Below are 22,593 nucleotides of genomic sequence, written 5' to 3' on the forward strand. Positions count from 1 at the left end.
CGCTGCTTTCATATCCGGGGGAGTCATTTCCTAGGCCTCGACCGCCCGTCTCCGCTGTTGCCTAACGCTACCGGTCTCCAAATGATTGTCACTTCACCGATTTGCCGCTGTTTGCGTCTGAAAGGAGACTTTTCGTGTTCATGGTGTGCTTTGTACTCCATTATGACTGTTGTTGATTTGCTTTTTTTGGGTTGGGGAAGGGGGGGGGGGGGGGGGTTTGGACAATGCGTCCATCAAGTATTTATTGATATCTGTTTTTACGAGTTAGTAGTCAGCAGACGTGAATGCGGGCTGTGAAATGCCTTGAAGATGGAGCATCCTCTTGAGGCTTCCAAGGCAGGGATAGCTCCTGCAACGCATGAAGAACGGAAGAGACAATGGGAATTGCGCGAACGTCGAGGGCAAGGTACAGTGACCTACGTCAGCGTACTCTGTATTCCTACCAGTTAATCCTGATATCGAGCAGAGTTGTCATGGTCCGCCTGACATGACAGGCTGTATGCACCAAGATGAGCATATATGGAGTTGACGGAGGTGTGAGGAACCATACCTATATTACATCGATCATGTCTTGACTGTAGAGTGTATGAGCGCTTAGGTACATATAGTACTGTAGTAGATATCGAGGAGGAGGGTTGCACGTATTAAGAGTTGTCATAAAGTATGAACGAACGGTCAATGGTAAAGTAACTTAACGTTGCATGCACGCTGTTGATAACCCTGAGAAGATTATAAATACGGTAGTATGAAGAGGAAAGTTCTCCGAGGCTTGCTATTGTCCTTGTATAGATGCCCTGCTCGATAGATATAGGGCAGGCGCGACGGTTCGTGCTTGCCAATTCGGACAAAACCGTACTCATGTGTAACTACCTAGTATCTTATCGTAGTCATGTGGCGACGAATATTGTGAGGCAATCATTCCTCGTACACCTGACAACTTCAGGCTAAATTTAACATTCTCACGTGATTTTTGGCTATGTGGCTGACGTGAGACGCTGGGTCCAAGCCAACCCAGGGGCAGGGAGCGACAGTAGAGAGAAACCCGAGTCCCTCATCGCCCCTCTGGAATCTGCACCTGGCCGTGCTGGACTGCCGCCGTTAGTTATTATTCTGTCGACCATATTACATGCGACCGACTCTACAGTCTTCCTGTCTGCAATCCTCCAACCACGCTATCAGGCTCGGTGTGCAGTGAGTTTTCCTCGTGAGGAAAACAAACGGACCCGTGCAGAATCCAGGGTCTTCAAGACGAGGGAGAAAATCCAGACTTCAGAACGTCACACGGCCAGCGCGCTTCACGACCTCGATAATCTGCACCCCCGACATGTTTGTCGAGTAAATGTCCGCATGAATCAATAAGCGTTGCACATCCCAGCCCGCGGATCTTCGTTGCACCGCTTCGTGCCCGTCGAGTCCAGAATGAGACTGTTCCGACGCAGACTCGGCTGGCTGTCGACCCTAACCCTCTTCCTCCTGCTGGTGGCTTTGCTGGCGGGGCATGTCGCCGCGCAGAACAGGGATGGAGGGTCACAGGGGAACAAGCCGGCTGTCTCGGACGAAGACTCGCCATCCGACAAGGCGCCAGCAAATCAGCCATCCAAAGACGAGGAAAACGATTCCACGGATGAACCGGCGAACGATCAGGTGAAAGCAGACAACGACGATGACGAGGGAGATTCTAACGCGGATAACGACAAATCCGACTCGGAGGACGAAGGCGAAGACGACCAAACAGACGAGGATTCAGACAAATCCTCGACAGATTCAGATGAGGAGGAAACCAGCACAGAAGACTCTTCGGAATCGGAAACAACAGAGGAGTCAACCCCGACGGATGACAACAAGCCTCCGCCATTGACGGAGGCGACGTCGACCTCGACAACGAATACTCTCCCGAGCATCACATCAACAACGAGTACTTCGTCATCAACCTCTTCATTCGATTTTCCCGTCGCAACGGTTCCGCCAACGAAGAATGCGCCGTACATGAAAGAGTCCAACCTGCCCGAAGGCACGGTCTTCATTGCTGTTGGTGCGGCCTTGGGCTTGGTGGGATTGGCTGTGCTCGCATGGCGTGCGCTGGTGGTGTGGTCCATCAACCGGTCCGTCCGACGCGCAGCCATTCAGCATACGAAGACAGATTCCAAGACTGCTCTCACTGGAGGCGCCGCCGGCGGCAAACGCAAGCGTCGACGCTCGCGCCGACGCTCCCGCCGCAACACGTACGGCGCGGAGATGTCCATGGAGAAACTCTCGCGGGACCGCCACGCCAGCCACATCTCCTCGTCGTCGCGCAACCCTGCTACTCAGAGCGGTCTGTTTTACTCGCCCACCGCTGCGCCCAGCGGGCACCAGGGCGCCTCCAGCCACCGTGGCTCCTCTTACCTGCCCGCCGGTTACTATTCTGCTGGCAGCGCCGGCGGGCCTCGTATGTCGCACCTTGGCAGTCAAACGCCGCCCGCGTCGCCGTCGCTACCACCGAGCAGAGGCCACGATGTGCCATTCAATCGGGCATCCCATTTCGGTGGTGCGTCCACCAGCTCGTTGAACCTGAACGCTCCACCGCAGGGCCGAGCACCATCTGCCTATCTAGAAGATCTCTTCGAAAGCCACGGTTCGGCGCGACCAAATGACTTCCGATAGCGAATCCGATCTCTCTCTCTCTCCTTTTCTTCATGTACATGGGCATGTTTCTTTCTTCTCTCTTCTTTTTCGTTCTACAAGATTTTTCTCTATTACATTCAATTCATCTTTGCGCCGTCTGTGGGGTAATAAACAGCTGTGATTTATCTCTTTCTCAGCGCGCGAAGCTTTCTTCCGTTTTTCCTTCGAAGCGGCATGGGCGTTTGCGTCTTGCGTCTGTTAATGAAGACCCAGCTGTGCTCTCTGTCTTTTTTTTTTTTCTTTTTCTTTTTGATTTATCTGGGAGTGCCAGGGATATTTCTCCGAGTTGTCGCTGTTGATACAGGGTTGTGTTTGAAGCTTATTTTGGGCGGTTCTTTCAGCAAGCTGAAGAATATATGTACTTGTCAAGTCGCCTACTAGTTACGCCTACGAAAGTAATAATCAGTTAAGTTGTTGGTTGCCAGGAAGTTTCTATACATGTAGAGAATAGTTATAACTAGGGCTTAGTCACTGGTGTTCATCGTGTATGTGGCCCGCGGAAAGGTAATTCCACAGGGAATAGGTAGGCAAGTCGTATCTCCGGGCTTTCTCATCAGCCTGGCTATCCCAAGAAACGAAAGAACGGGCGTGAATCAGATAAATTCGCTAGACATATACACACATGACGCATAGAAGGTATATAGTAGTCGGCAGGACATACAACACAAAAAGAACAAAAGACAAGGGGCATACGAAGATTGAAAAACAAAAAATGAGACTGATGAAGAAAATCATCAATCATCCATCGGCTTATCCTCCAACGTCACTCCCCTCCGTTCCTCCATGGCGCCGGACCCGCTCTCTGCGTCGGGTTTCGACGTCGTTGGTGGTGATGACGACTGCTGCTGTTGCTGGCGGGCCTCAAACGCCGCAACCTTTTCCGTCAGCGACCGGCTGCCCCGGCTGCTCCGCTGCAGGCCCCTGCCGCGGCCGATCGAGTCGCGTTTCCGCTCGAGCGCCGGCGCAGACGACGGCGCATCGTTCTCTGCCGCCTGCTGGGCGACGTTTGTGGCAACTGAGATTTGCGGCTTGGATTCAGAAGTGTTCTCGGTAGATGTTCCGTTCTCCGCCGGCGCTGCGGTTGGGGCGGGGGATGAAGATGGAGCCGGTGCTTGAGGCATCAGAGTCGTCGCATCCGGAACCTCCAGGCTTCGTCGCGACTGGTGCCGGCGCTCGCCCGGGCTCGGCGTGACGCCGCTCACATTGATCGGGAACCGGCCGCCCTGCGAGCCATCCGTGGACCGGTCGCGACGATGTCGCGTCGTCGGCGGTGCGGGACTGTTGGCCCGCGACCGGCTAACGATAGCGCGGTTTCGGGCCTCCATCGCCGCGCGCCGGTTGCTCTCGTCCGTGCTGATGGCGCGCGGCCGGGAGGAGCCCGAGCCAGCACCCAGTGAGTTAGCGGTGGATTGCCGCTTGAGCTCGCCGAAAATGGCGTCCTTGTGCTGGAACAGATCGCGAATCAGCCGGTAGCTGTGCCGCTCGTTCATCGTCAGCGGGTTCTCGACCCGTGGCCGCAGGATGCACGGCGCGAGGGTCTGCGCAAGCGCAGAAATGTACTCCTCGTCTGCAGACGTCAGGTCAATCAGCCGCACGAAATGCGTCATCAGTGCGTCCAGCGTTGCGATGTTGTTCAGGCGGAGCTGGCCCAGCGTGCTCTGCAGAACCTTGATCCGTCCTTCCGTCGTTGTTTCGTTGGCGGTCGTCGAGTAGATTGTCTTGATGATCTCGTAAACTTGCGATGAAACGATCGAATCTGCGCCAATCAGCCTCACGTTTTGGAAGCTTCCAATACAACCCACTTACCAGGTAGTTCAAGGAGATACAGCTTCAGAACACTGGCAACGATGGGTATCTCGTACTTCTCTAAGACAGAACGATGATCCTCCTTGCAGTGGTTCAGCGCATTGCGGAGGTGGTGAGTGGCAGCCAAAGGCACATCATGCAGCCAGACAGCCTGTCGTGCTTTGTCACCGTCGAGATCCGGATAATCTGCACAGATTAGTGTCGTCACATTTTTCGAACGCGTCCATTGGACTTACGGCTATCGAGGAAAGTCAATATGCTGGTCACCACGATGGGAACCCGCTTTCGATCCGCCCGGGCTCTGGCCTCCAGATCGACGCCAAAGACCTGGTCTCCGACGGACCCGTAGTAGTTCTCGTACGGCTGCACCTTGGGGACAAACCCGCCCGTCCGGTAGTTCTCCAGCATGTAACGAAGATCTCCAACAGGCTGAATGGTTTCCTGGTACAACATCATGTGATCAACGGTGCTCTGCAAACTAGGAATCACGTTGCTGATGGCGCCCGAGAAGTCCAGCACAACGGACTTGATTGCCTTGAGGCGATCCAATTCGCAGCGCTCCAGGAATCGCAGATAATCGACAATGGCCTCTTCCAGCTTGCAGCGGATGTGATCCAGCTTGAGCACTGCCGACTTGTACCGCTCGTCTGCTTCCCGCGCTTCGCGATGCAGCTTCTCCTCCGGCGTCTCATTTGGATGGGGGTTGTTCAGCGGATTCCAGCCTGCCAAAATCTCCGAAACGCTCGACAGAGTCGGGGAATCGGAGACGTCATCACTCGAATTCATCGACGACACTCGAAGCAGTGGCTTCTTCTTCTCGGGGATGCCCGTGATCTGGAACACCTTTGATCGCCACTGATAGTTCATTCGCGAGCTATTGGCAAATGTGTTACCCATAGCGCCCACAAGACGCAGCAACCCAGAGTCGACCATATCCTGGCCGATCTGTTCCGCGTGACTGATGCTGGTGGCGGTCTCAGTCTTCTGAAGGAACTCGACAATATCGGCTCCCGTGGACGTGTTTTGGTAGGTTCCCAAGACAGGCACCTTGACTTCTCCGATCTTGATGTTGTTTAGCATATCGGTTAGGAGCTTCTTGATCTCTTCCGGTGAATATGTCTTGTCGCCCAGCTCAAAGATTTCCGGCTCCTGTTCTTCCTGAGGGTCCGTAAGGACAATCTTTGGCGGCGACGGTTTCGTCTTGGGACTGGAAGTCTCCGGACTCTGGAAAGCAAGTTTATTCTCCTCTTCCAAGTCCTCTACTAGGCGGCATTTGTTGAAATACTGGGCGCGCAACTTCTTCACCAAATCCTTCTGCTTCTCATAATTCTTGACATGGGTCTGAAGCTCCTCCTGGGAGTGGTTAACACGCGCAGCATGTTGTTCAGCCCAGCGACCGAAAGGTGTCACAACGAGTTCCCGGATGTTGGCGGCAATCTTTTGGTGGGCTTTGGCAGACTCAATCATCTCCGCACGGATGCCATCGTAGGCCTGTTGAAATCTGGCGTAAGAAAGAAACCTTTGAGAGAGGAAAGAAGCGTCACTCGTCACTCTACCTTCCTGACGCTCGCGCCCTCATCTTTTTGGAACCCATTGGCAATTCGGTCCACTGCAGGGATAATCTCTGCCAATTTCGAGCCGTACAGTTCCTCTGCGTCAGCGCGAAGGCTGGCAATGGTCAGCATCTGCTGATTTTCGGCTATCCCCTGCTGCAGTTTGCCGAACAGGACGCTCAGTCCCGTGGCGTAGTCCGGTGTCCAGAACGAATCCGCGAACCCGGGCATTGCGACAAAATGGCGGCGAAGCGAGACGTCGGTTTACACACAAAACAAAACGGTAATGGTTGACTAGTGAGTGGCTGTCCAAGCAGACCGCGTCGTCGAGCAATGTTGAACAGACAAGTCCAGCCTCGTTCGCATACGCCGGCCGGTTTGCGACAGAGCGGCAAGGGAAAATGGGGCTGATGAAGCGTAAGAATACTGCAAAACGGCCGGCCCCAACAAAAAACACAGAAAGAATAAAACGAAAAAAGGTCGGATCGAGAGCTTCAGGGATGTTCGTAGTCCGTACACAGTGGCATTTGTTGCTTGTTGCAGCTGCGAAAACACCAGCGCGCCTGAGGATGCGCTTATGTAATCCAGGTGCTGGCAGCAAACACAATGCTTGTGCCTCATTGGCTGCGTTGAGCGGAGACCCACGTGATGCGGCTAGGCCTGGATCAGGTTCTAAAATTAAACTTTGGCAGCCAGTCCCGATCGGAGGTTTCATTCGTGTGAGACTTTTCCAATTTAAGTAAATGCAGTTGCGTTTCGTCTTTGATGCACGTCTTTTAATTTTATTGAGACGTACTTTATACTATAGAAATCAACGCGCTAATCTATTAGAAGTAACCAGAGGCACCGCGTATTTATTTCCACGATACTCTTATTATTTCCACGCAGTAGACTTGGCAAATGGAGCTCTTGGACACGCTTGAGCTGTCAGTCTGTCAGACCTGAGACTGGAGTGTCCTCCTGCCAGTGAGCACAAAAATCTATGCTTCGTCGCGTTGTATCCATTCAGCAAGACAACGATACCGTGTGCAAGCATTCTGGGACGGATTCATCTATTTACTTAGACACTCTGGACTGGAAACACGAAGTCCAACTGCTCTGATCCCTGTCTGGTGGGAAAACTCGTACCACCAGGAGTAGACGCATTGCTCTTGTGACCTAAAACATTTCATCAAAACCAAGGCCATCCATGTGCACAGGATCTGCCAGATGATCGATGGTCAGAATAGCTCCTCGGTGCCATCCATAAACTGCAGGGGACTGGGTCGGTCAACTCGTATTATCTGTTCCATCAGCTCCCCGCCGACCCCAGGTCGCCTTCAGCTGAAGAGGCCAGGTCCGGTGCTCAGATCCCTCCAGGGGTTTCTTGCTTTTGCCAGATAATGTAGATCGACATTTTGACCTAATGGACAAACACATAGCAAGGCTCTGCCACATCTCTGTATGGCACTACTCGTTAGGTATTGGAGCGGCAGGCGCTCACATCTGGTATTTTTGAAACGGGGATACAGCTACGGGAGATCATCAGCTAAAATCGCTCAGCTCCAAAGTACCCGGAGCCGAGAGTGCAGCTTTGATATGTACCTGAACCATGGACCAGATAGTCATGACGTCTTGGAGTTGACTGCGCTCCGGCAGCCTCCTGTGTCACCGCGTACTCGAGAGGATGGAAATAGTGCTCCTCCCTACGAAATACGAAAGATGGACACATGCAACATGCTTCAGAAATCGTACATTTCACATATATATATATTCATTAAACCGCTATGACAGGAGTGAGCAGAAAGAAAACACCACAAAAACTCCGGTCACCCATCCTGCCTCCCTGAACATCAACAGAAGATGTGGTACACTTTCTTCCACCATGGCCAAGTAGCCCGCTCGGCACGCTCCTCTGCAATAAGGTGCTGAACATCGAGATCGCGACGTCCAGTCTGGAGATCCATGTCCTTGGCACGGATGAAAGGTGTACGCCAGTAGATCTTGTACGGGATGTAGAAGGCAATGACGATGGGGGCAGCGAGGTACAAGGAGAAGAAGTTCTCGACGAGCTCTCGCGCCGTCATCTCCTTGTAGCCGACAGGGGCAAACGCGGTCCAGAACTGCACGACCAGGACCAGGCAGTTGAAGAGGAAGCCGATCCACGAGCCGATGACGCCAACCTGCGAGGTGTAGGGCAGCTCATCAAGGCTGTGGCCCTGGGCCTTCCAGCCGGCACGGAAACGAATGTGGGCGAAGCAGATGGAGCCCCAGGTGAAGATCGAGGACAGACCGGAGATGGCCATCATCCACATGAAGGCCTCATCCTCCTTGTCCGACGCAGAGAGGTACGACAGGAGACCCAGAAGGGAGGCAAGGATAATGGCCAACAACGGCCGACCCTTACGATCGATGTAGGCCAGGAAGTGCGGGGCCTGGCCCTGCTCGGCCAGCGCAGCCAGAGTTCGGGAGGAGGCATAGACTGACGAGTTACCGACGGACAGGACAGCAATCATGATGACGACGTTCATGATCGAGTCCAGCGCGTTGATACCGGCATTCTTGATCGCAATGACGAACGGAGAGGCTCGGGCATCAGCCGACGAGGTTCCGGCCGTCAACCGCTCCTCGGTGTACGGAACCAGGAGACCGACGACGGTCAGAGCGACGATGTAGAAGAGGGCAATCCGCCAGAAGACCTGCTTGGTGGCCGTCGGGAGAGACTTGCGGGGGTTGGTAGTTTCGGCCGCAGCCAGACCAACCAGCTCAGTTCCGGCAAAGGCGAAGGCGGCGTTGACGAACACACTGCACAAACCCTTGAAGCCATTGTGGAACGCGCCGGGATCATGCCAGTATCGGCCGCCAATGTACCCTCCTCGGGGGCCACCGCCGCAGTTGAGGACGATACCGAGGATGCTAAATACCGAACGGTTAGTTCAAAGCGTCCAAAAAAACTCAATAACGAAGAGAATACACACATGAAGCCAATGACGGCAATGACCTTGATGATGGAGAAGACAAATTCGGCTTCACCATAGCCACGCACGCCAAACAAGTTGATCGAGACAATCAACACCCAGAAGAGCGTCACCCATGCGGCCGGGTTAATGTCGCTTTGCCAGTATTGCACCGTGATGGATGCGGCGACGATCTCCAGCGGCAGGACGATCAACCATTGCAGGGCATAGTTCCAACCCATTGCAAAACCCCAGGCTGGGTCCACAAAGCGGGTGGAGTACGCCGCGAACGAACCGGCAACCGGGTACATGACGGCCAGCTCACCAAGGGCTTGGACTGTGCAGTACAACATGATACCGATCAACATGTAAGCGATAATGACGGAAGCCGGACCACCGGTGGCCAGCACCTGACCGGACGCGACGAACAGACCAGTACCTGCGCAAGGGGGGTGTATGTCAGCGCGAACTCTTTCGTCGGGGGTTTGTTGTTTTTTTTTTTTTTTTTTTTTTTGGTCGGGAACTTACCGATTGAACCACCAATGGCAATCATCTGCAGGTGACGGTTTTTCAACCGACGGTGCAGAGGCGACTGGGCCGTGGCGGCCGCGGCAGCCTCAACATCGAAGACCTTGCCATTGGCGCCAACAACACCCGCCTTGGTGACGTGCGCATTGGGATTGCGCTTAAAGGAGTCGATAAAGCGTTGACTCCAGCTCAGATTGGCGGGCTCACTCTCACCGTAAGCCGGGGGCGCAGGCGCGTCGGTGCTTACGACGCCCTCTTTTGTGTCCTTCTCCATCGTGAACTCTTCTCGCTTTTGCTCACGACGCCTTTTTGTCACTTGGAAAACAAATAGCGAAGGAGAGCAGGGCCAGCGAGAGGAGGTGAGAGCTTGCGACTATGCAAGGGCAGCCTTTTAAATACCGAGAATGACGCGATCAAAGGCCTCGGGGAGAATATTTAAAAACGCCCGCGAATAATGAGATACATATATGCGTCTGGCTGCTGGGCCGCACTTTGGGAGCAGAAACCCAATTTTGACGGGAATACGCGGCTACAACTTAGATCCCCCCGAGTTGCAACCTGGTTTGGGACGCAAGTCACCGTCATCTACGAGATCATGCATCGATAGGTCCATCCACAAAGGACCAAGGCTGCAGGCGAGTCTATCTTTTCCTAGCTGGGGTAAAGTGCCAGTTCTGTTTGCGGGCAATCTGGTCATTTCGTGGATGCTTGGCCACTCCACGTCCTCGTTAAGGTTCGATTCAGGCCAGGGGGACTAGTGGAGCCATTGCTACGCTGCTATCAAGCCTCCAACCCTAATCGCTGTGAATTACGTTGGTGGTTATTGGTTGCTTCTCTTGTAGATAGCACGGAATACGCCGCTGTTTCTCGCTTCCAGAGACTCCAAGAGACTTCGCGTCGACGGAGACGAGTGATTTCCACGCTTCCAACTCCCTTGCTTCTGATTCAAATCGGGCTCCTTTCTTTCGCTCTCGCCATGTGGACTTTACTGAGTTTGGCCAAGCATCTGCATGGAATCCCTGAAGAAGCCTCGTGTCCGTGCCAACCTTGTTGATCATTGATACTAATCGTAGTAACTTGATCTGAGCGATAGACACTGCTTTTCCTGACTTTTTTCTTGTTTCTTAGCTATCTCACTAACCACCACTTCATCGTATTTTGCCGTCATCAAAGAGCGGTTGGAGACGAACAGACAGCCGGCAACCCCAAACGGCAAAACTCCATGTGGCCACTCTCTTGTTTAGTCTTATCAGCACCGGCTCGCTCCATTCCTTTAGATATGGCTCCAGACCAATGATGAAACGCGCTGCTCTCTGACCCGCCCCATCCATCTGGGGGGGCGCCTGGACGATCCAGCTCGGTCTTTCCACTTGACAGGCGACCGACATGTGTTAACCTAAGTTGTTTGGGGACATGCGCCACGATCAATCCCGGCAGCCTATCAACCCGGTGATGAATAAAATCTCTGACTGGCGGAATGGGATTTTCTCATCTGTTGTCGCCACAACACTGATAGTCTGATAGTCTGATGTCGCTTTGAGATACCCGAAAAGTTACGCGCAGAATTTTTCTGAGTTTCCTTGAAAGCCAAAACTTTGCCCAAACGCTTATGAGGCACAAGGTTATTTCGGTTACCTCGGCTGAATGTGCAAGGACGGTGTGCTGATCGTGCGATCTGGAGAGGATGGCCTTACATAAGCTCCTCTCGGGCTTGGCTTCTTACCTGATCCGGACACACTCCACCCGGGGGCTTGGCGCTCTTGGCATCCTGGGACGGGGTGGGTTGGGGGGAGCTCGGGTTTGGGCGCTAACTCTAAGGCTGCAGCTGAGTGACTCCCCAAATCAGCCACAGCATGTCTTAAGGATTATTACCTTAATCTTCTTCCCTCGGCTCGTCCCGTTGATCTGTTGCTGCAGATGGAAGCCTATTCACGGCCAGCGTCGGTTGATTCGGTTCGACTCGGTGTTCTTTGAAACTTCTCGCTTTTCCAGAAGATGCTGGCTGTGTTGAAACCCGGCACATTGGATGGAGTCTTCCGTCAATATCCACCCCCGCAAAAATCACGTCGAGTCGCCCGCGAAGATGCGACCTCCGCATGGAGAGTGCGGTTCCCATTAGGTAACGAGTACCACATCCGCACTTCGTCAAACTGGCGAATCGTGGGGTTGAGTGGCGATTTGTATTTTGATGCAGTGAGTTCGTATTTGGAATGTATGAGCCTTTTGATCTGCAGATAATCAATCTCCCAACGTGTTTCGACGACAGGTATGGCCACCGGGGATACGGAAAAAGGTGTCGACTGCCAAGAGAGTGTGTCAGACGATTTAAGAAAAATGTTTATCAGCCACAGCGGCAGAAAAATCCCGTTGCACGTGGCTTATCTCGGAGGTCCAGCTTGGGACCCTATCGTATTATCTCCTGGCAGCTCAATCACTACTCGTAATAAGGGCTCATAAGAGCTGGGAGCTTTGATCAAAAGCCACCGACTCGTACACAGCGTGTAGATCGACAACGGAGATAATTCAACCAGTAATCCTCGTTAGCGAGATAAAATTTCTGTACGTAATTGCATTTCGGCAACTTCCGATCTATTCTTATTGTCGAGCTTGGCATGAACAGCTCGAAAGACCTAATCTGGTATGCTGCATTTCCCCCTATTATGTATTTACGGAATGCTGCTTGGAATTTTGGATGCATGTTGGCCAAGGCGCCAAGAGTTAGGTACTGGAACCTCCATGAAGTTGGCAGCGGAAGGAGTCCCTAGAGTGAGCAGTCGACTCAAGAACCATGTGGCAAGTGGAATATTCAATATCATATTATCATCAGCAAAAGCTCATGGTGTTCCCAGAGCTCACGCAGAGATAGCCGATTGAGGACGAATCCTGTCATGTTGGATCCACATCACGGCTCATATGCATCGTAGAAACGTGACTCATGACTCGTTCCTGGTTCGATACGTATCATTGCGAAGCTCGAAGTCTACGCACTGCCAAGAGGTCCCTCGCCGCCCGGGATCAACTGCCCGTCTGTCAGTGCGATTCGAATAGGGTATAGAGCGGAAGGAGCTCACCATGCAGATGTTGTTTCCATTGAGGAGGATCTTAGGAAGCTTCACCTGATTGCCGGAATAGTCGCTGCCGCGCGTTAGTTGATCCCGACTGAACAGACTCAAGCGACACATACTACTCTGTCACGTCTTCCAAGACCATGTCTGCGGCACGGCATCAGCGGATTGACCGACCCCAGCAAGCAATCAAGGTTCACCTACTGACATAGTCGTCAAACCCCAGTAATGTGCCCGTGAATTCTATCCACTGTCAGCCTGCAGCTGGCGGCGTTGACGTCGTGTTGACAGACCTTTATCTCCTTTCATAATAACCCAGATTCTCGAGCCGACGCATTTGTCGATCAGTTCTGCGTTTCGGCGTTAGTAATGAAGACAATCGAGACTGTCCGTCGTTGTGCTCACCCAGAGGCAATAATTGAGTGGCCATGGTGCAATGAGAGACTCCAGCTTTTCAGAGCGCAATTCCCCTTTCGTACCTGATTCAATCTTTCGTCCATCAAATGCTGCCGCAAGCTTGTCGATCGGATTGTTCAAACTTCGGAGCGGAAGATTTGACGGTCCGACACTAACCTCTTTTGGATTATGTGGTAGAATCCCGGCCAAGAATTTGAAGCATATGCTCGTCGGTCTTTTTTTTTCAAAGGTCGCAGAATACGAGCTCATCAGAGTCGAATTCTTCAGTCGGGAAAGCATAGACTGGCTCAATTGCTTGGGACTTTGATTTTCTCGTCTTACACAGTCGGGCCGTCTGACTTGGTCTGTGTATACAGCCATGCACCTGCTCGACGATGCGAAGACGTCTCAAAATTGCAGTGGACTGGTCATATCAAGCTGCCTTACTAAGAAGATGCAGTGCTTCAGCATATGTTGAGTCTCTTACCGCTCATGCGCTACTGAGGTCGAGGTCTGCAGGGCCTGGGCAGGCGCTCATTTTGCGATTGCTAACTGTTCGATCTTGTTTAGATACCGGCATCCCTGCGACCTTCTCGAGACCTCGGTAGCATCCCGCTTTCCCATCCATCCTTGTGATGCTCACCATGGCGTGGCTGGGCGGCGCCTCATTTCTTCGTGCAGTCGGCGTCTGCGCTCCGCATCTTCTCCCGCTCAGAATGACCTCGACGATGTCGAGTTGATCGACGAGTTTAGCAGCTCGGGAAGTGCTCTTGGTTCCATGATCCGTAATCGAGGGAGAGGTGAAAAGCGACTTCCGCAACTGCGACCAATGTCGGCCCAAGAAGAACGGCGTGCTCAAGAACGGGATAAGAATGCTCGGAAGCTTGCGGAGAAGCAAGCGCTGGACAAGTTCATCGCTGCATGCTGTCGGGTGCAGTCTGAAGTTGCCAAATTCGATCAGAAGCTGCAGGACAACGTCGAAATATATCTCAACGCCAAATATGCAACAATTCAGAATGAGCTTGCCTTGTGTTCTGAGCAACTCGCTCAGTTGGAGGACGAGCTGCAGTCTTTGAAGGGAAATCTGTTTCTTCTTCGAAGGTTGGCCATCGAAGAGATGGTGCTGGAGTCTGCCGAATCTCTTCGTCTCCTGAGGTTAGAGTTCAATCTTGATATCATTCGACCCCGCGTTGCCGCAAGGAGGGCGATCGATCGGCTGCTGAAGCCATACGTCGCCGACGTTCAATCATACCTAGCCATTCAAAAGATCGATCGTGACCTGAATCAAAACCGCAAGGCTATTCAGCATATACTGGATTCGATGAAGTCGTCGTCTGATATCAGAGTTGCAAACATATACAAGCTAGCACGCTCTCTCAAGGTGGTGGAAAGGATGTGGGATATGTTTACAACCGCACATCAATACCGATCTTTCCGCAGGCAACGTGAGTATACGGACGGTCCTCTCGGAGAAGCCTCTTTTCTCGAACTTTTTAGGTCCTACGGAGCCTTCAATCCCGACAGTACTGCGCCGGAACCGTCCCTCAAAAAGACGATTAAAGCTCTTGTCCCTGACTGGAATAAACCGGCAAAACCGAAAGTCTCGGGCAAATCCTCGGTAGACGCTCCGAATAAGCCACTCCTACTAGCAAGGCTACTGTGGAACTTCTACGTCCGACGGTGGGAGGAGCCGGTTCCACCGCCACGAAGTCCGTTACTGAATATTTTCTGGCGACACATAGATATTATCGCTCCAATTGAAATCGTCCTAAGTCACGGACAAATGCTTTCCCATGAAATATACTTATTGATAGAGTCCTTGAGGTATCCGTTGCCAAATTCCTGGTCCCGACTTAGCAAATCGAAACAACAGAGGTACAGCGAGGCAATCAGAGCTACAACCCACAATTTCGATACGTCCCGTGTGGCGATGAAAATGGACTACGATGCCTTTCGTTATGTCTCGTGGGCGAGGCTGCAGACAGAGTCCAGGCTGCATCACCTAGGAATCATTGCTCCCACCATTCAGGATGGGCTATTCACTCCAGCTCATGCTCTCAGCCAGGATTTGAGCCGCTTTCGTGACTGGGTTGTCACTTATACCGACTGTGTCCTTGCCTCCGCTATCCTGAATCAACTGAGGGCACTACAAGGGATCATGTTCTGGAAATATCATTTGACTCACGATCGTTTTCTGTCCGCCGAAGCCCGGGCTCACGCTCGCCATCGCTTGAAGAGATGGATTGAGAAATACTTCAATGCCTTGACGCCCTACACACGAAAGGGAACAAGACGGTTGGCAAGGAAGCGGCTCTTGAGGTTCTTGCGTAGAGACTCGAAGGCGTTTTTAACCCACAAGGCGAAGAGGAACAAAGGGTCATCCAAGACTTCAACTACGAAGGCGAAAGCGGGAGGGAAGTCGAAAGAATCGGTTCAGGCCGATCAGCCATCAAACCCCGTTCTTAAGCGTGATCCAAGTCTCTCGAAGCCAAAAGCTACTGACGTCGTTCAAGCACGAACCAAAAGGGAAGGGAGAAGACGGAAGGCTGCATCATCTACATCCCTGAATCAACGTCGAAAATATAGCACCAGAGCGTGCGCGATCGAAGAGCAGCCGGCTTCGGAACTCCCGTCGGCCGAACCAGGGGCCGCGTCCAAGCCGGGACCTCTGTGTACCGGTCGATTTTGGAGCCACAAGCTCCACAAGGATCCAAACGGGAAAGATATCGTTGTGCACTACTGTACGTCGATGGAGACTGCCGAGCGTGTGGCTTCCGAATTCCTGTCAAGCGAGATAGTCGGCTTTGACATTGAGTGGAAAGCCCAGTCCACTGGCACGGGCAGCATCACTGACAATGTCTCGCTGATCCAACTGGCGAATGAAGAGCGCATTGCGCTCTTTCACCTTGCGGTCTTCCGCCCGGGAAGAACAGTCGACCAACTCGTGCCTCCATCTCTGAGAAAGGTGCTTGAATCGCCCGACATCATCAAAGCCGGGGTCAGCATCAAGGCGGACTGCACACGCCTGCGGCGGCACCTTGGCATCAACGTCCGCAGCCAATTCGAGCTCAGCCATCTGTACAAACTTATCAAGTACGCGGGATCGAATCCGAGCCTGATCAACCGCCGTGCCGTGAACCTCAGCCAGCAGGTCGAGGAGCACTTTGGGCTTCCGTTGGACAAGGACGATGACGTTCGATGCGGTGATTGGTCGCAGATTCTGACAGATGATCAGATCCATTGTACGTGCCAACCCCCTTCTCTCTCCCTCAAAAATCTCTCTTCCAGGCTGACCTCTTTTCTGCAGATGCTGCCGCAGATCCTTACGCGTGTTTTTGTCTCTATACAGTCATGGAATCCAAGCGCAAGGCTCTGAACCCTGTTCCCCCTCGTCCAGCGTTCGCAGAGCTGAATCTGCCCATCCTTCTCACCGAGCATGAAACAGATGTGGTTTCTGAACAAGATGAGACAATTGAAGCTGAGAGGCAGGAGGCGTCTACACTTTCTGACTCTCAACCTGCGACTACTCGCGCTTGATCATATCTAGGTAGATTGGTTTTGTATATGTACAACTAGTGCTTTTCTTCTACTCTTGTTTTAGAATGAGATTAGTATGGAAGACATTCATTCGTGGATATAAATTGCTGCCACTCTTTAAGATCTACGACGTAACCCAATGCAATGTATCCCAACACCCAACGCCCATCGTGAATCATATACAGAACCAACGCCAAGATACATACATCTAGGGTTGACAAAAGAAAAAGAATTTACCCCCTAACCGGCAGTATCTTCGCCGGCAACACTTCCTGTCGACACAGCGGACACTCCGCCTTCTCCCGCACCCAATCCCGGATACACGACCAGCAAAAGACATGTCCGCAAGTCGTCACGCTCGGGTCCTTGAACAGTTCCAGACATAGAGTGCACTTCCGTTGTTGGCCTTCAGGGATCCAGGGGATTGCGGCAGGGTCCTCTGCGAGGTCATACCGCGGTTCGTCCGCGGGGAGAGTCGGGATCGAAGGAGGGTTGGTGACGGATGGGAGGAGGTTCCTCCCTTGTCTCTGTTTCTCTTCATATGTCATCTTTTCTTGCTCTTGCTGCTCGTGCAATGAGGCCATGGTATCGCGGATGTGCAGGACGGCTTGCACCGCCATTTGAAGGACCATCAGCACGCCGAGGACCTCGTACCCGACGCGCTCCTCACTCTCGCCGATGCGTTTCGTGAAGACGTATCGCAGCCCCCAGATCCGCTTGGAAAGGTGGTAGTATGCCCCGCTGAAGTAGAATGTCGCCAGGTGAAGCGCATAGATGGGAGATAGCGAGGTGATCGAATCGAGGTGTTTGAGGATGTATTCCTTGATGCGCAGCCTGGTGCTCGGCTTCAACGTCTTTGCAGCACCTGCATCCTTTTTATTGTTCATCGTCGCGAGCGCCGCCCTAGCATGGTCCCGCGCTATGCTCCGCTCCAGCTTCGCGCGGACCCGCGCCCGAAGCGCCGGTAGCGTGCGGCCCAGCAGCCATGGGACGAGGATGCTACTAACGATGTACCCTGCCCGTCGCACGATTGACGGTAATCGTAATGTGTCGTCCTCGAGCTGGACAATATCACAGTACTCCTCACCGAGTGTGCGGTTGCCAATCAGCGTCGTGAGGCAAAAGTACAGCAGCTCCGTTAACTTCTTGATTGCTTCGGAATGGGTATGGGCGAAACGTGCGCCACGCAGCGCGCGTATGATAGTTTGCGCTTGGTTGGCGAGCGTCGATGTCAGGAAGAGATCTTTTTCGTGTGCGCGGATGATGTCCGGCGAGGTCGCGAAGGGGTAGAACTGGGATGTCGGCGATGACGGAGTGACTGCTGACTCGGCGGAGGACGATGATGATGCTGCCGTCGTCTCCGATGACGACGGAGCATTAAACGTCCCGTCGGCCATGATGTCGCGACGTTAAAGCATTGGTCAATGACAGCAATCGAGGGTCAGTCGGACACAGTTCATGACACTCAATGTCCGGCTGCCGCCGACGATATCGCGGATGTCATCTGCCTCGGTACTTAATCTCTACGTGACTCCTTCCTAATACGGGCTAGCGTTATATAAGCTCTAGTATCACGTGAATTCCTGATAACGATCATGGCCAGATTGGCTTCAATTTGCTGAGCAGGACGGCTCTCAAAGTCTCAAAGCGCGTCATGAACGCAGCTCTTCCAATTTTCTTCTCATGATTCGGTGTCACTCTTTCCGGATGTGATTGTTCTTTTCTTTCCTTTTTGTGTTTTCGTTCGTTTCGTATATTGTATATAATCCGTTGATTTGAACCATGGCGAATGGGAACTCTGAGACCACGGAGCTGGATACCTTCAGTCTCTTCTTCCCATTGCCTTTTCGTCTGGCGATTATTCTTGTAGCAGGTGAGATTCGGTGGTTTTGGTGCAGTGAGCGATAGTCCTGATGGTCCATTTTTCGCAGGTTTCTGGGGCTGGGGAGTCAACTTGCACTATCTAACGTGGGCTCGAATTGTAAGATGTGCAACATGTGCCAACCTGGAACGCAAGCTGATTCCTTAGGATGTCCCGGCTTTGATCCGATATCCCTCAAGGCAATACCCCCAGCAGACGCCGCACTACCTCTCGGCTTACCATCTCGCAACGCTCCTGACGATTCCCCTCGGCGTATTCCTCCTGCTTTTCTGGGCCATTACGCATGGGTCTTCCGAAAGAGTCATTGCGTGGGAGATCATTCCGCAGACATATCTCGTGCTATTCGTGGCCCTTTTGATCCTTCCGTTCCATCGGCTGTCCCGCTTCGGGCGGAGGCGGTTCCTGGCGACTCTGCGACGGATCAGCATAGGCGGGTTAGCTGAAGCCCAGGATGGGAAATTCGGAGACATCCTCCTTGCGGATGCTCTGACGAGCTACTCTAGAGTCCTTGCTGATATTTACATCAACTATTGCATGTTCTTCTCATCGGACGAGTCGAGCACGGGGAAGCCAAACCGGTCGTGCGGAAGACCGCTCATTGTCCCGACGCTGATCGCGATCCCGTATGCGATTCGGTTCCGACAATGTCTGATTGAGTTCTTCCGTGTGCGGCGTCACCGTGTTGGCGACGACTGGGGTGGTCAGCACCTCGCCAATGCGGCAAAATACGCCTCCGCGTTTCCCGTCATCATCTTTGCGGCATTACAGCAAAATCATGACCCTGCAACTTCTAGCTTGAGCCTAGCAACAATCTCGCGATTATGGTACTTACCCATCGATCGATGCAAGAGCTTCCCGAGCATTGACTGACATTGTTCAGGACATTGTCCAGCTTCGTCAACTCCGCATATTCCTTCTGGTGGGACGTCACCATGGATTGGGACCTAACGCTCCTCACCCGCAGCCATTATCGCCGTGGTTTCCGGCAGCAAGACTATCCGTACGGCCTTCGTCGCCACAGAGTCTTCCCACGCGATGATCTCTACTACGGCGCCATCGTGATCGACCTAATCCTCCGCTTCACATGGCTTACGCGCCTATCCGTGAATCTGGACCGGATCAACTCCTTCGAGAGCGGCATCTTCCTGCTTGTTTTCCTCGAGGTCGCGCGAAGATGGATGTGGATCTTCTTCCGCGTTGAGACCGAATGGGGTAAGCATTCTCTTCCTTTTGCCTTGCCTCATAAGGCAGCATGACTAAACGATGAGTCCCAGTCCGAACAAACCGCGGCCCGGCACCCGATGATGTTCTCCTTGGTGAAATAGGGAAATACGATGATGACTGAAACCAAATCCGAAAGTCATCCCCTTCATTCGTTCGTCCTTTCTTGGATTATCTGGAGTATACCCCCTAGAAGCATATTGGCGTTTACTTAAGTGGCTTGCGTGTACACTACTTGATTGACTATTATAGAGGTGGTCGGCGAGATTGTCTTTTTTGTTCTAGAGTTTATGATAGTAATAGAGGGGATAATGGAATTGTATCGGTAATTGATTGCTTTAGGTGCAATCTAGACGGTTGGTCAAGTTAGGGTAGTATGTATTCTGGTCGTTAACTCGACCTTGGAGCGTTACAGCTATGCGACTTGGTTCTTACTATTTGGAGGCTAGTCTTATGAATATGCAAACGCAGATCTGCATGCATTGCGAAACAAGACTGTCCAGACGCCATCTATCGGCATGCACACATACCCGTACCTTTATGCAGTCCAAACCCAAACACTCAACGCCAGTCCCATGCTTTTGCTCATAATCAAAATTCGCCGGCAAGGAGTCCCTTGAGAACACCCTCGCCTGGCCCAGAAATCTGATCCAGAATCTCCTTCTCCGAAACAAAACATGCAAGGCCTTTCTCATCGATTCCCTTAAGCGGAGTGGATGGTCCACTGCTGTTCTTGGACGGTGTTCGGAGAGCGCCAGAGCCGTTGGCAATGGTGCCTCCACGGCCGCGTCCCTGGAACTCGCCTACAAGTCCAAGAGTCTCCAAACTGCCAATGACATCTCTGAACTCCGTGGCTGTCAGAGGGTGGAGGATGTTGTCTGATCGGCATAGTGCGCAGTAGGTATCAAAGAGCTCCCGCACCGTTGGCGCCATGGACCTCGATTTCGACGGTGTGGCGGATGCGTCTTGTGCCCGTCGCTTTCGGTCCAGCGCAATGAGAGCGCAGAGGGCCGCCTTCTGTTGCAGGTTCAGTCCCCTGAGTCGTTGATTCGTGCCCTGTCCAAATACGGCAGCAGTGATCCGTGCCAAATGCGCCACAGATGCGCGTGGGGCGCTGACCGGTGTATAAGCGTTCGCCAATGAGGATCTTGAAGCCTTTGTCGGGGATGCCAGGTTTGCGTTCTCCACAAGAGGCTTCTTGGACGGAGTGTCGGCCACGTCGTGTTCCTTGCCGAGCTTGGTCAGGGTCTCTTGTTCAATCACGTCGAGAGCCCTCTTGATCAAGTCAAACGCCTTTCGGAGATCACCGCTCTGCGACGCAACCTTCTTGGCGCACAATTGAATCGCCGCCGGCTGGACAAAAGGGACGAAGTCCTTCGGGCAGTCTTCGTTCTCCGGTAATAGCGACCGCAAACGCGTGGTGATAACATCTGCGATTTGGGTGGACGTATAAGGCAAGAAGGGCAGCAGAGTTGGCTTCAGGTTTTTCGTCTTCAGCCGGGGCAAGAAACGATCGGTAAGATCCAGAGCATTGGCGATACCGATCAACAAGAGATGAGATTTCTTATGCAGGGACCACTCAAAAAGGGTGTAGAGTATCTCCGAATCTGCTGCGAGTAGGTGATCAATTTCATCCAACACCACCAGGTAGAGATCATCCGACTTTCCCGAGGGCAGGAATATAGATTCCAGCTTCTTGGTCTCGCTCATAAGAAAGACCTCGGAGTCGTCACATAGTGTTTCGACTAGTTTCCCGTAGACGTCTCGAGCGCTTCTCATGCTCACGCAGTTGATGCTCGCACATTTGATCGTTGACTGCACGTTGAGATCCCTGCAGACCTCATCCAGAAGCGCACTCTTGCCAGTCCCTGGCGGGCCGCTAACGTAGATACAACCCCCCTTACGGCGTCGCATTGCCGTCTCAATGAAGGTTGTCAGTGTTGTTCGCTCCTGGTCCCTCCCAATCAAGCGTTCCGGGTTCGCATTTCGGGCAAACAGCTGCCGCGCGGGAGTGTAAACTGTCTGGGCCGCCGCTGGACTTTTCGCGCTGCGCGGTGTCCGCGGTGTGAGTGGTTTACCAGCAACTTGGACCTTATGCTTGGGAGTGACTGGAGAGTCGGCGAGTGCATCCCTGAACCTCTTCGACTGAGGAGTCTTCAGATGCGCTGGTTCCGCATTCTCATCTGCTATTTGTGAGCTACAAGCCCATCAACTAAAGGAACGACCACATACCATTCACCGATTTAGTGACGCGAAAATGCGAATTGATTTTCGAAGGCGATAAGGTATTGTCGTTTCGAACATTACGTTTCGAACGAGAGTTACCAGCCGTGGCGCCCTTAACGATCTGGTGGCTCCGATTCTGCAAGTCATTGTCGGCCTGTGCTGACGATCTGGCGCGGGCTGTCGGCGATTTAGATGGGTGTCTAGTATTGGCATCCTGGTGGATGAGGACGCCGACCAGACGACGTTTGCAGCCAGAACGCAGAGGCAGCGATTCTAAGAAGGGTCAGAGAAGAGTCGAAGAGAAGGATAATTAGAGGATTATTCACCTTCAGCATCTCCAGCGCCTCGTTGGCGCTTTCCCAGAACAGAGCCTGCCATGGTTGTGGTGCGTGGTTGGAGTGTGTTCGTGAGAACGGCAAGAGCAATCTGGACGGGCGGATGTACCTGCGGGAAGGAGGTACTTCAAGGGTACATCGGGACGCGAGACGCGACTCGAGCGTTTTCGAATTGGTGGGGACGCGCGACGCGTCGCGGTCTGAATCAGGCAAGTCTCGCGAGGCGTTACTACGGCGGCCGAGACAACCACTTTGCGCAATTTTTGTGCACAAGTGGCTTATGCAGAATTGCACGTAGTGTCCTTACGGTCTCCCGTACTTATGCACTGCTCACTAGCCACAGTCTTGGCAGAGGTTGTGAACTGCGCTTTAGGTGTCTGTCGGCCAACGTACTACCACCTTCGCGGAACGGATTATCCTTTCTGCCGTCGAAGGCCCCAAGCT

General features: G+C 52.9%; 9 protein-coding genes across 9 annotated transcripts; 4 read left to right on the forward strand and 5 right to left on the reverse strand.

The window, feature by feature from the left end:
- Positions 1 to 1,419: 1,419 nt before the first annotated feature.
- VTN49DRAFT_2067 (uncharacterized protein) lies at positions 1,420 to 2,643 on the forward strand (the record flags this gene model as incomplete). The annotated part of the gene is made up of 1 exon (XM_069409751.1): positions 1,420 to 2,643. One exon carries the CDS (start codon positions 1,420 to 1,422, stop codon positions 2,641 to 2,643), a length of 1,224 nt encoding a protein of 407 aa, XP_069269824.1.
- A 755-nt stretch (positions 2,644 to 3,398) lies between these two features.
- Positions 3,399 to 6,254, reverse strand: VTN49DRAFT_2068 (uncharacterized protein; the record flags this gene model as incomplete). Its single annotated transcript, XM_069409752.1, has 4 exons — positions 3,399 to 4,420; positions 4,471 to 4,656; positions 4,707 to 5,961; positions 6,027 to 6,254. The coding sequence occupies 4 exons, from the start codon at positions 6,252 to 6,254 to the stop codon at positions 3,399 to 3,401; spliced, it is 2,691 nt and encodes an 896-aa protein (XP_069269825.1).
- Positions 6,255 to 7,855: 1,601 nt separating this feature from the next.
- VTN49DRAFT_2069 (uncharacterized protein) lies at positions 7,856 to 9,761 on the reverse strand (the record flags this gene model as incomplete). Its single annotated transcript, XM_069409753.1, has 3 exons — positions 7,856 to 8,918; positions 8,981 to 9,398; positions 9,488 to 9,761. The coding sequence occupies 3 exons, from the start codon at positions 9,759 to 9,761 to the stop codon at positions 7,856 to 7,858; spliced, it is 1,755 nt and encodes a 584-aa protein (XP_069269826.1).
- Positions 9,762 to 11,482: 1,721 nt separating this feature from the next.
- Positions 11,483 to 12,411, forward strand: VTN49DRAFT_2070 (uncharacterized protein; the record flags this gene model as incomplete). The annotated part of the gene is made up of 2 exons (XM_069409755.1): positions 11,483 to 11,680; positions 12,253 to 12,411. The coding sequence occupies 2 exons, from the start codon at positions 11,483 to 11,485 to the stop codon at positions 12,409 to 12,411; spliced, it is 357 nt and encodes a 118-aa protein (XP_069269827.1).
- Positions 12,412 to 12,467: 56 nt separating this feature from the next.
- Positions 12,468 to 12,982, reverse strand: VTN49DRAFT_2071 (uncharacterized protein; the record flags this gene model as incomplete). The annotated part of the gene is made up of 6 exons (XM_069409756.1): positions 12,468 to 12,506; positions 12,559 to 12,622; positions 12,672 to 12,699; positions 12,757 to 12,795; positions 12,846 to 12,902; positions 12,958 to 12,982. The coding sequence occupies 6 exons, from the start codon at positions 12,980 to 12,982 to the stop codon at positions 12,468 to 12,470; spliced, it is 252 nt and encodes an 83-aa protein (XP_069269828.1).
- Positions 12,983 to 13,343: 361 nt separating this feature from the next.
- Positions 13,344 to 16,485, forward strand: VTN49DRAFT_2072 (uncharacterized protein; the record flags this gene model as incomplete). The annotated part of the gene is made up of 3 exons (XM_069409757.1): positions 13,344 to 13,459; positions 13,519 to 16,190; positions 16,256 to 16,485. The coding sequence occupies 3 exons, from the start codon at positions 13,344 to 13,346 to the stop codon at positions 16,483 to 16,485; spliced, it is 3,018 nt and encodes a 1,005-aa protein (XP_069269829.1).
- Positions 16,486 to 16,718: 233 nt separating this feature from the next.
- On the reverse strand, positions 16,719 to 17,882 carry VTN49DRAFT_2073 (uncharacterized protein; the record flags this gene model as incomplete). Its single annotated transcript, XM_069409758.1, has 1 exon — positions 16,719 to 17,882. The coding sequence occupies one exon, from the start codon at positions 17,880 to 17,882 to the stop codon at positions 16,719 to 16,721; it is 1,164 nt and encodes a 387-aa protein (XP_069269830.1).
- Positions 17,883 to 18,267: 385 nt separating this feature from the next.
- Positions 18,268 to 19,712, forward strand: VTN49DRAFT_2074 (uncharacterized protein; the record flags this gene model as incomplete). Its single annotated transcript, XM_069409759.1, has 5 exons — positions 18,268 to 18,358; positions 18,417 to 18,466; positions 18,515 to 19,191; positions 19,248 to 19,579; positions 19,642 to 19,712. 5 exons carry the CDS (start codon positions 18,268 to 18,270, stop codon positions 19,710 to 19,712), a joined length of 1,221 nt encoding a protein of 406 aa, XP_069269831.1.
- Positions 19,713 to 20,179: 467 nt separating this feature from the next.
- Positions 20,180 to 22,192, reverse strand: VTN49DRAFT_2075 (uncharacterized protein; the record flags this gene model as incomplete). Its single annotated transcript, XM_069409760.1, has 3 exons — positions 20,180 to 21,771; positions 21,821 to 22,087; positions 22,141 to 22,192. The coding sequence occupies 3 exons, from the start codon at positions 22,190 to 22,192 to the stop codon at positions 20,180 to 20,182; spliced, it is 1,911 nt and encodes a 636-aa protein (XP_069269832.1).
- Between the last annotated feature and the right edge of the window lie 401 nt (positions 22,193 to 22,593).

Source organism: Thermomyces lanuginosus (genome assembly GCF_041956635.1).
Source record: "Thermomyces lanuginosus strain ATCC 200065 unplaced genomic scaffold VTN49scaffold_24, whole genome shotgun sequence".
Classification (NCBI taxonomy): domain Eukaryota; kingdom Fungi; phylum Ascomycota; class Eurotiomycetes; order Eurotiales; family Trichocomaceae; genus Thermomyces; species Thermomyces lanuginosus.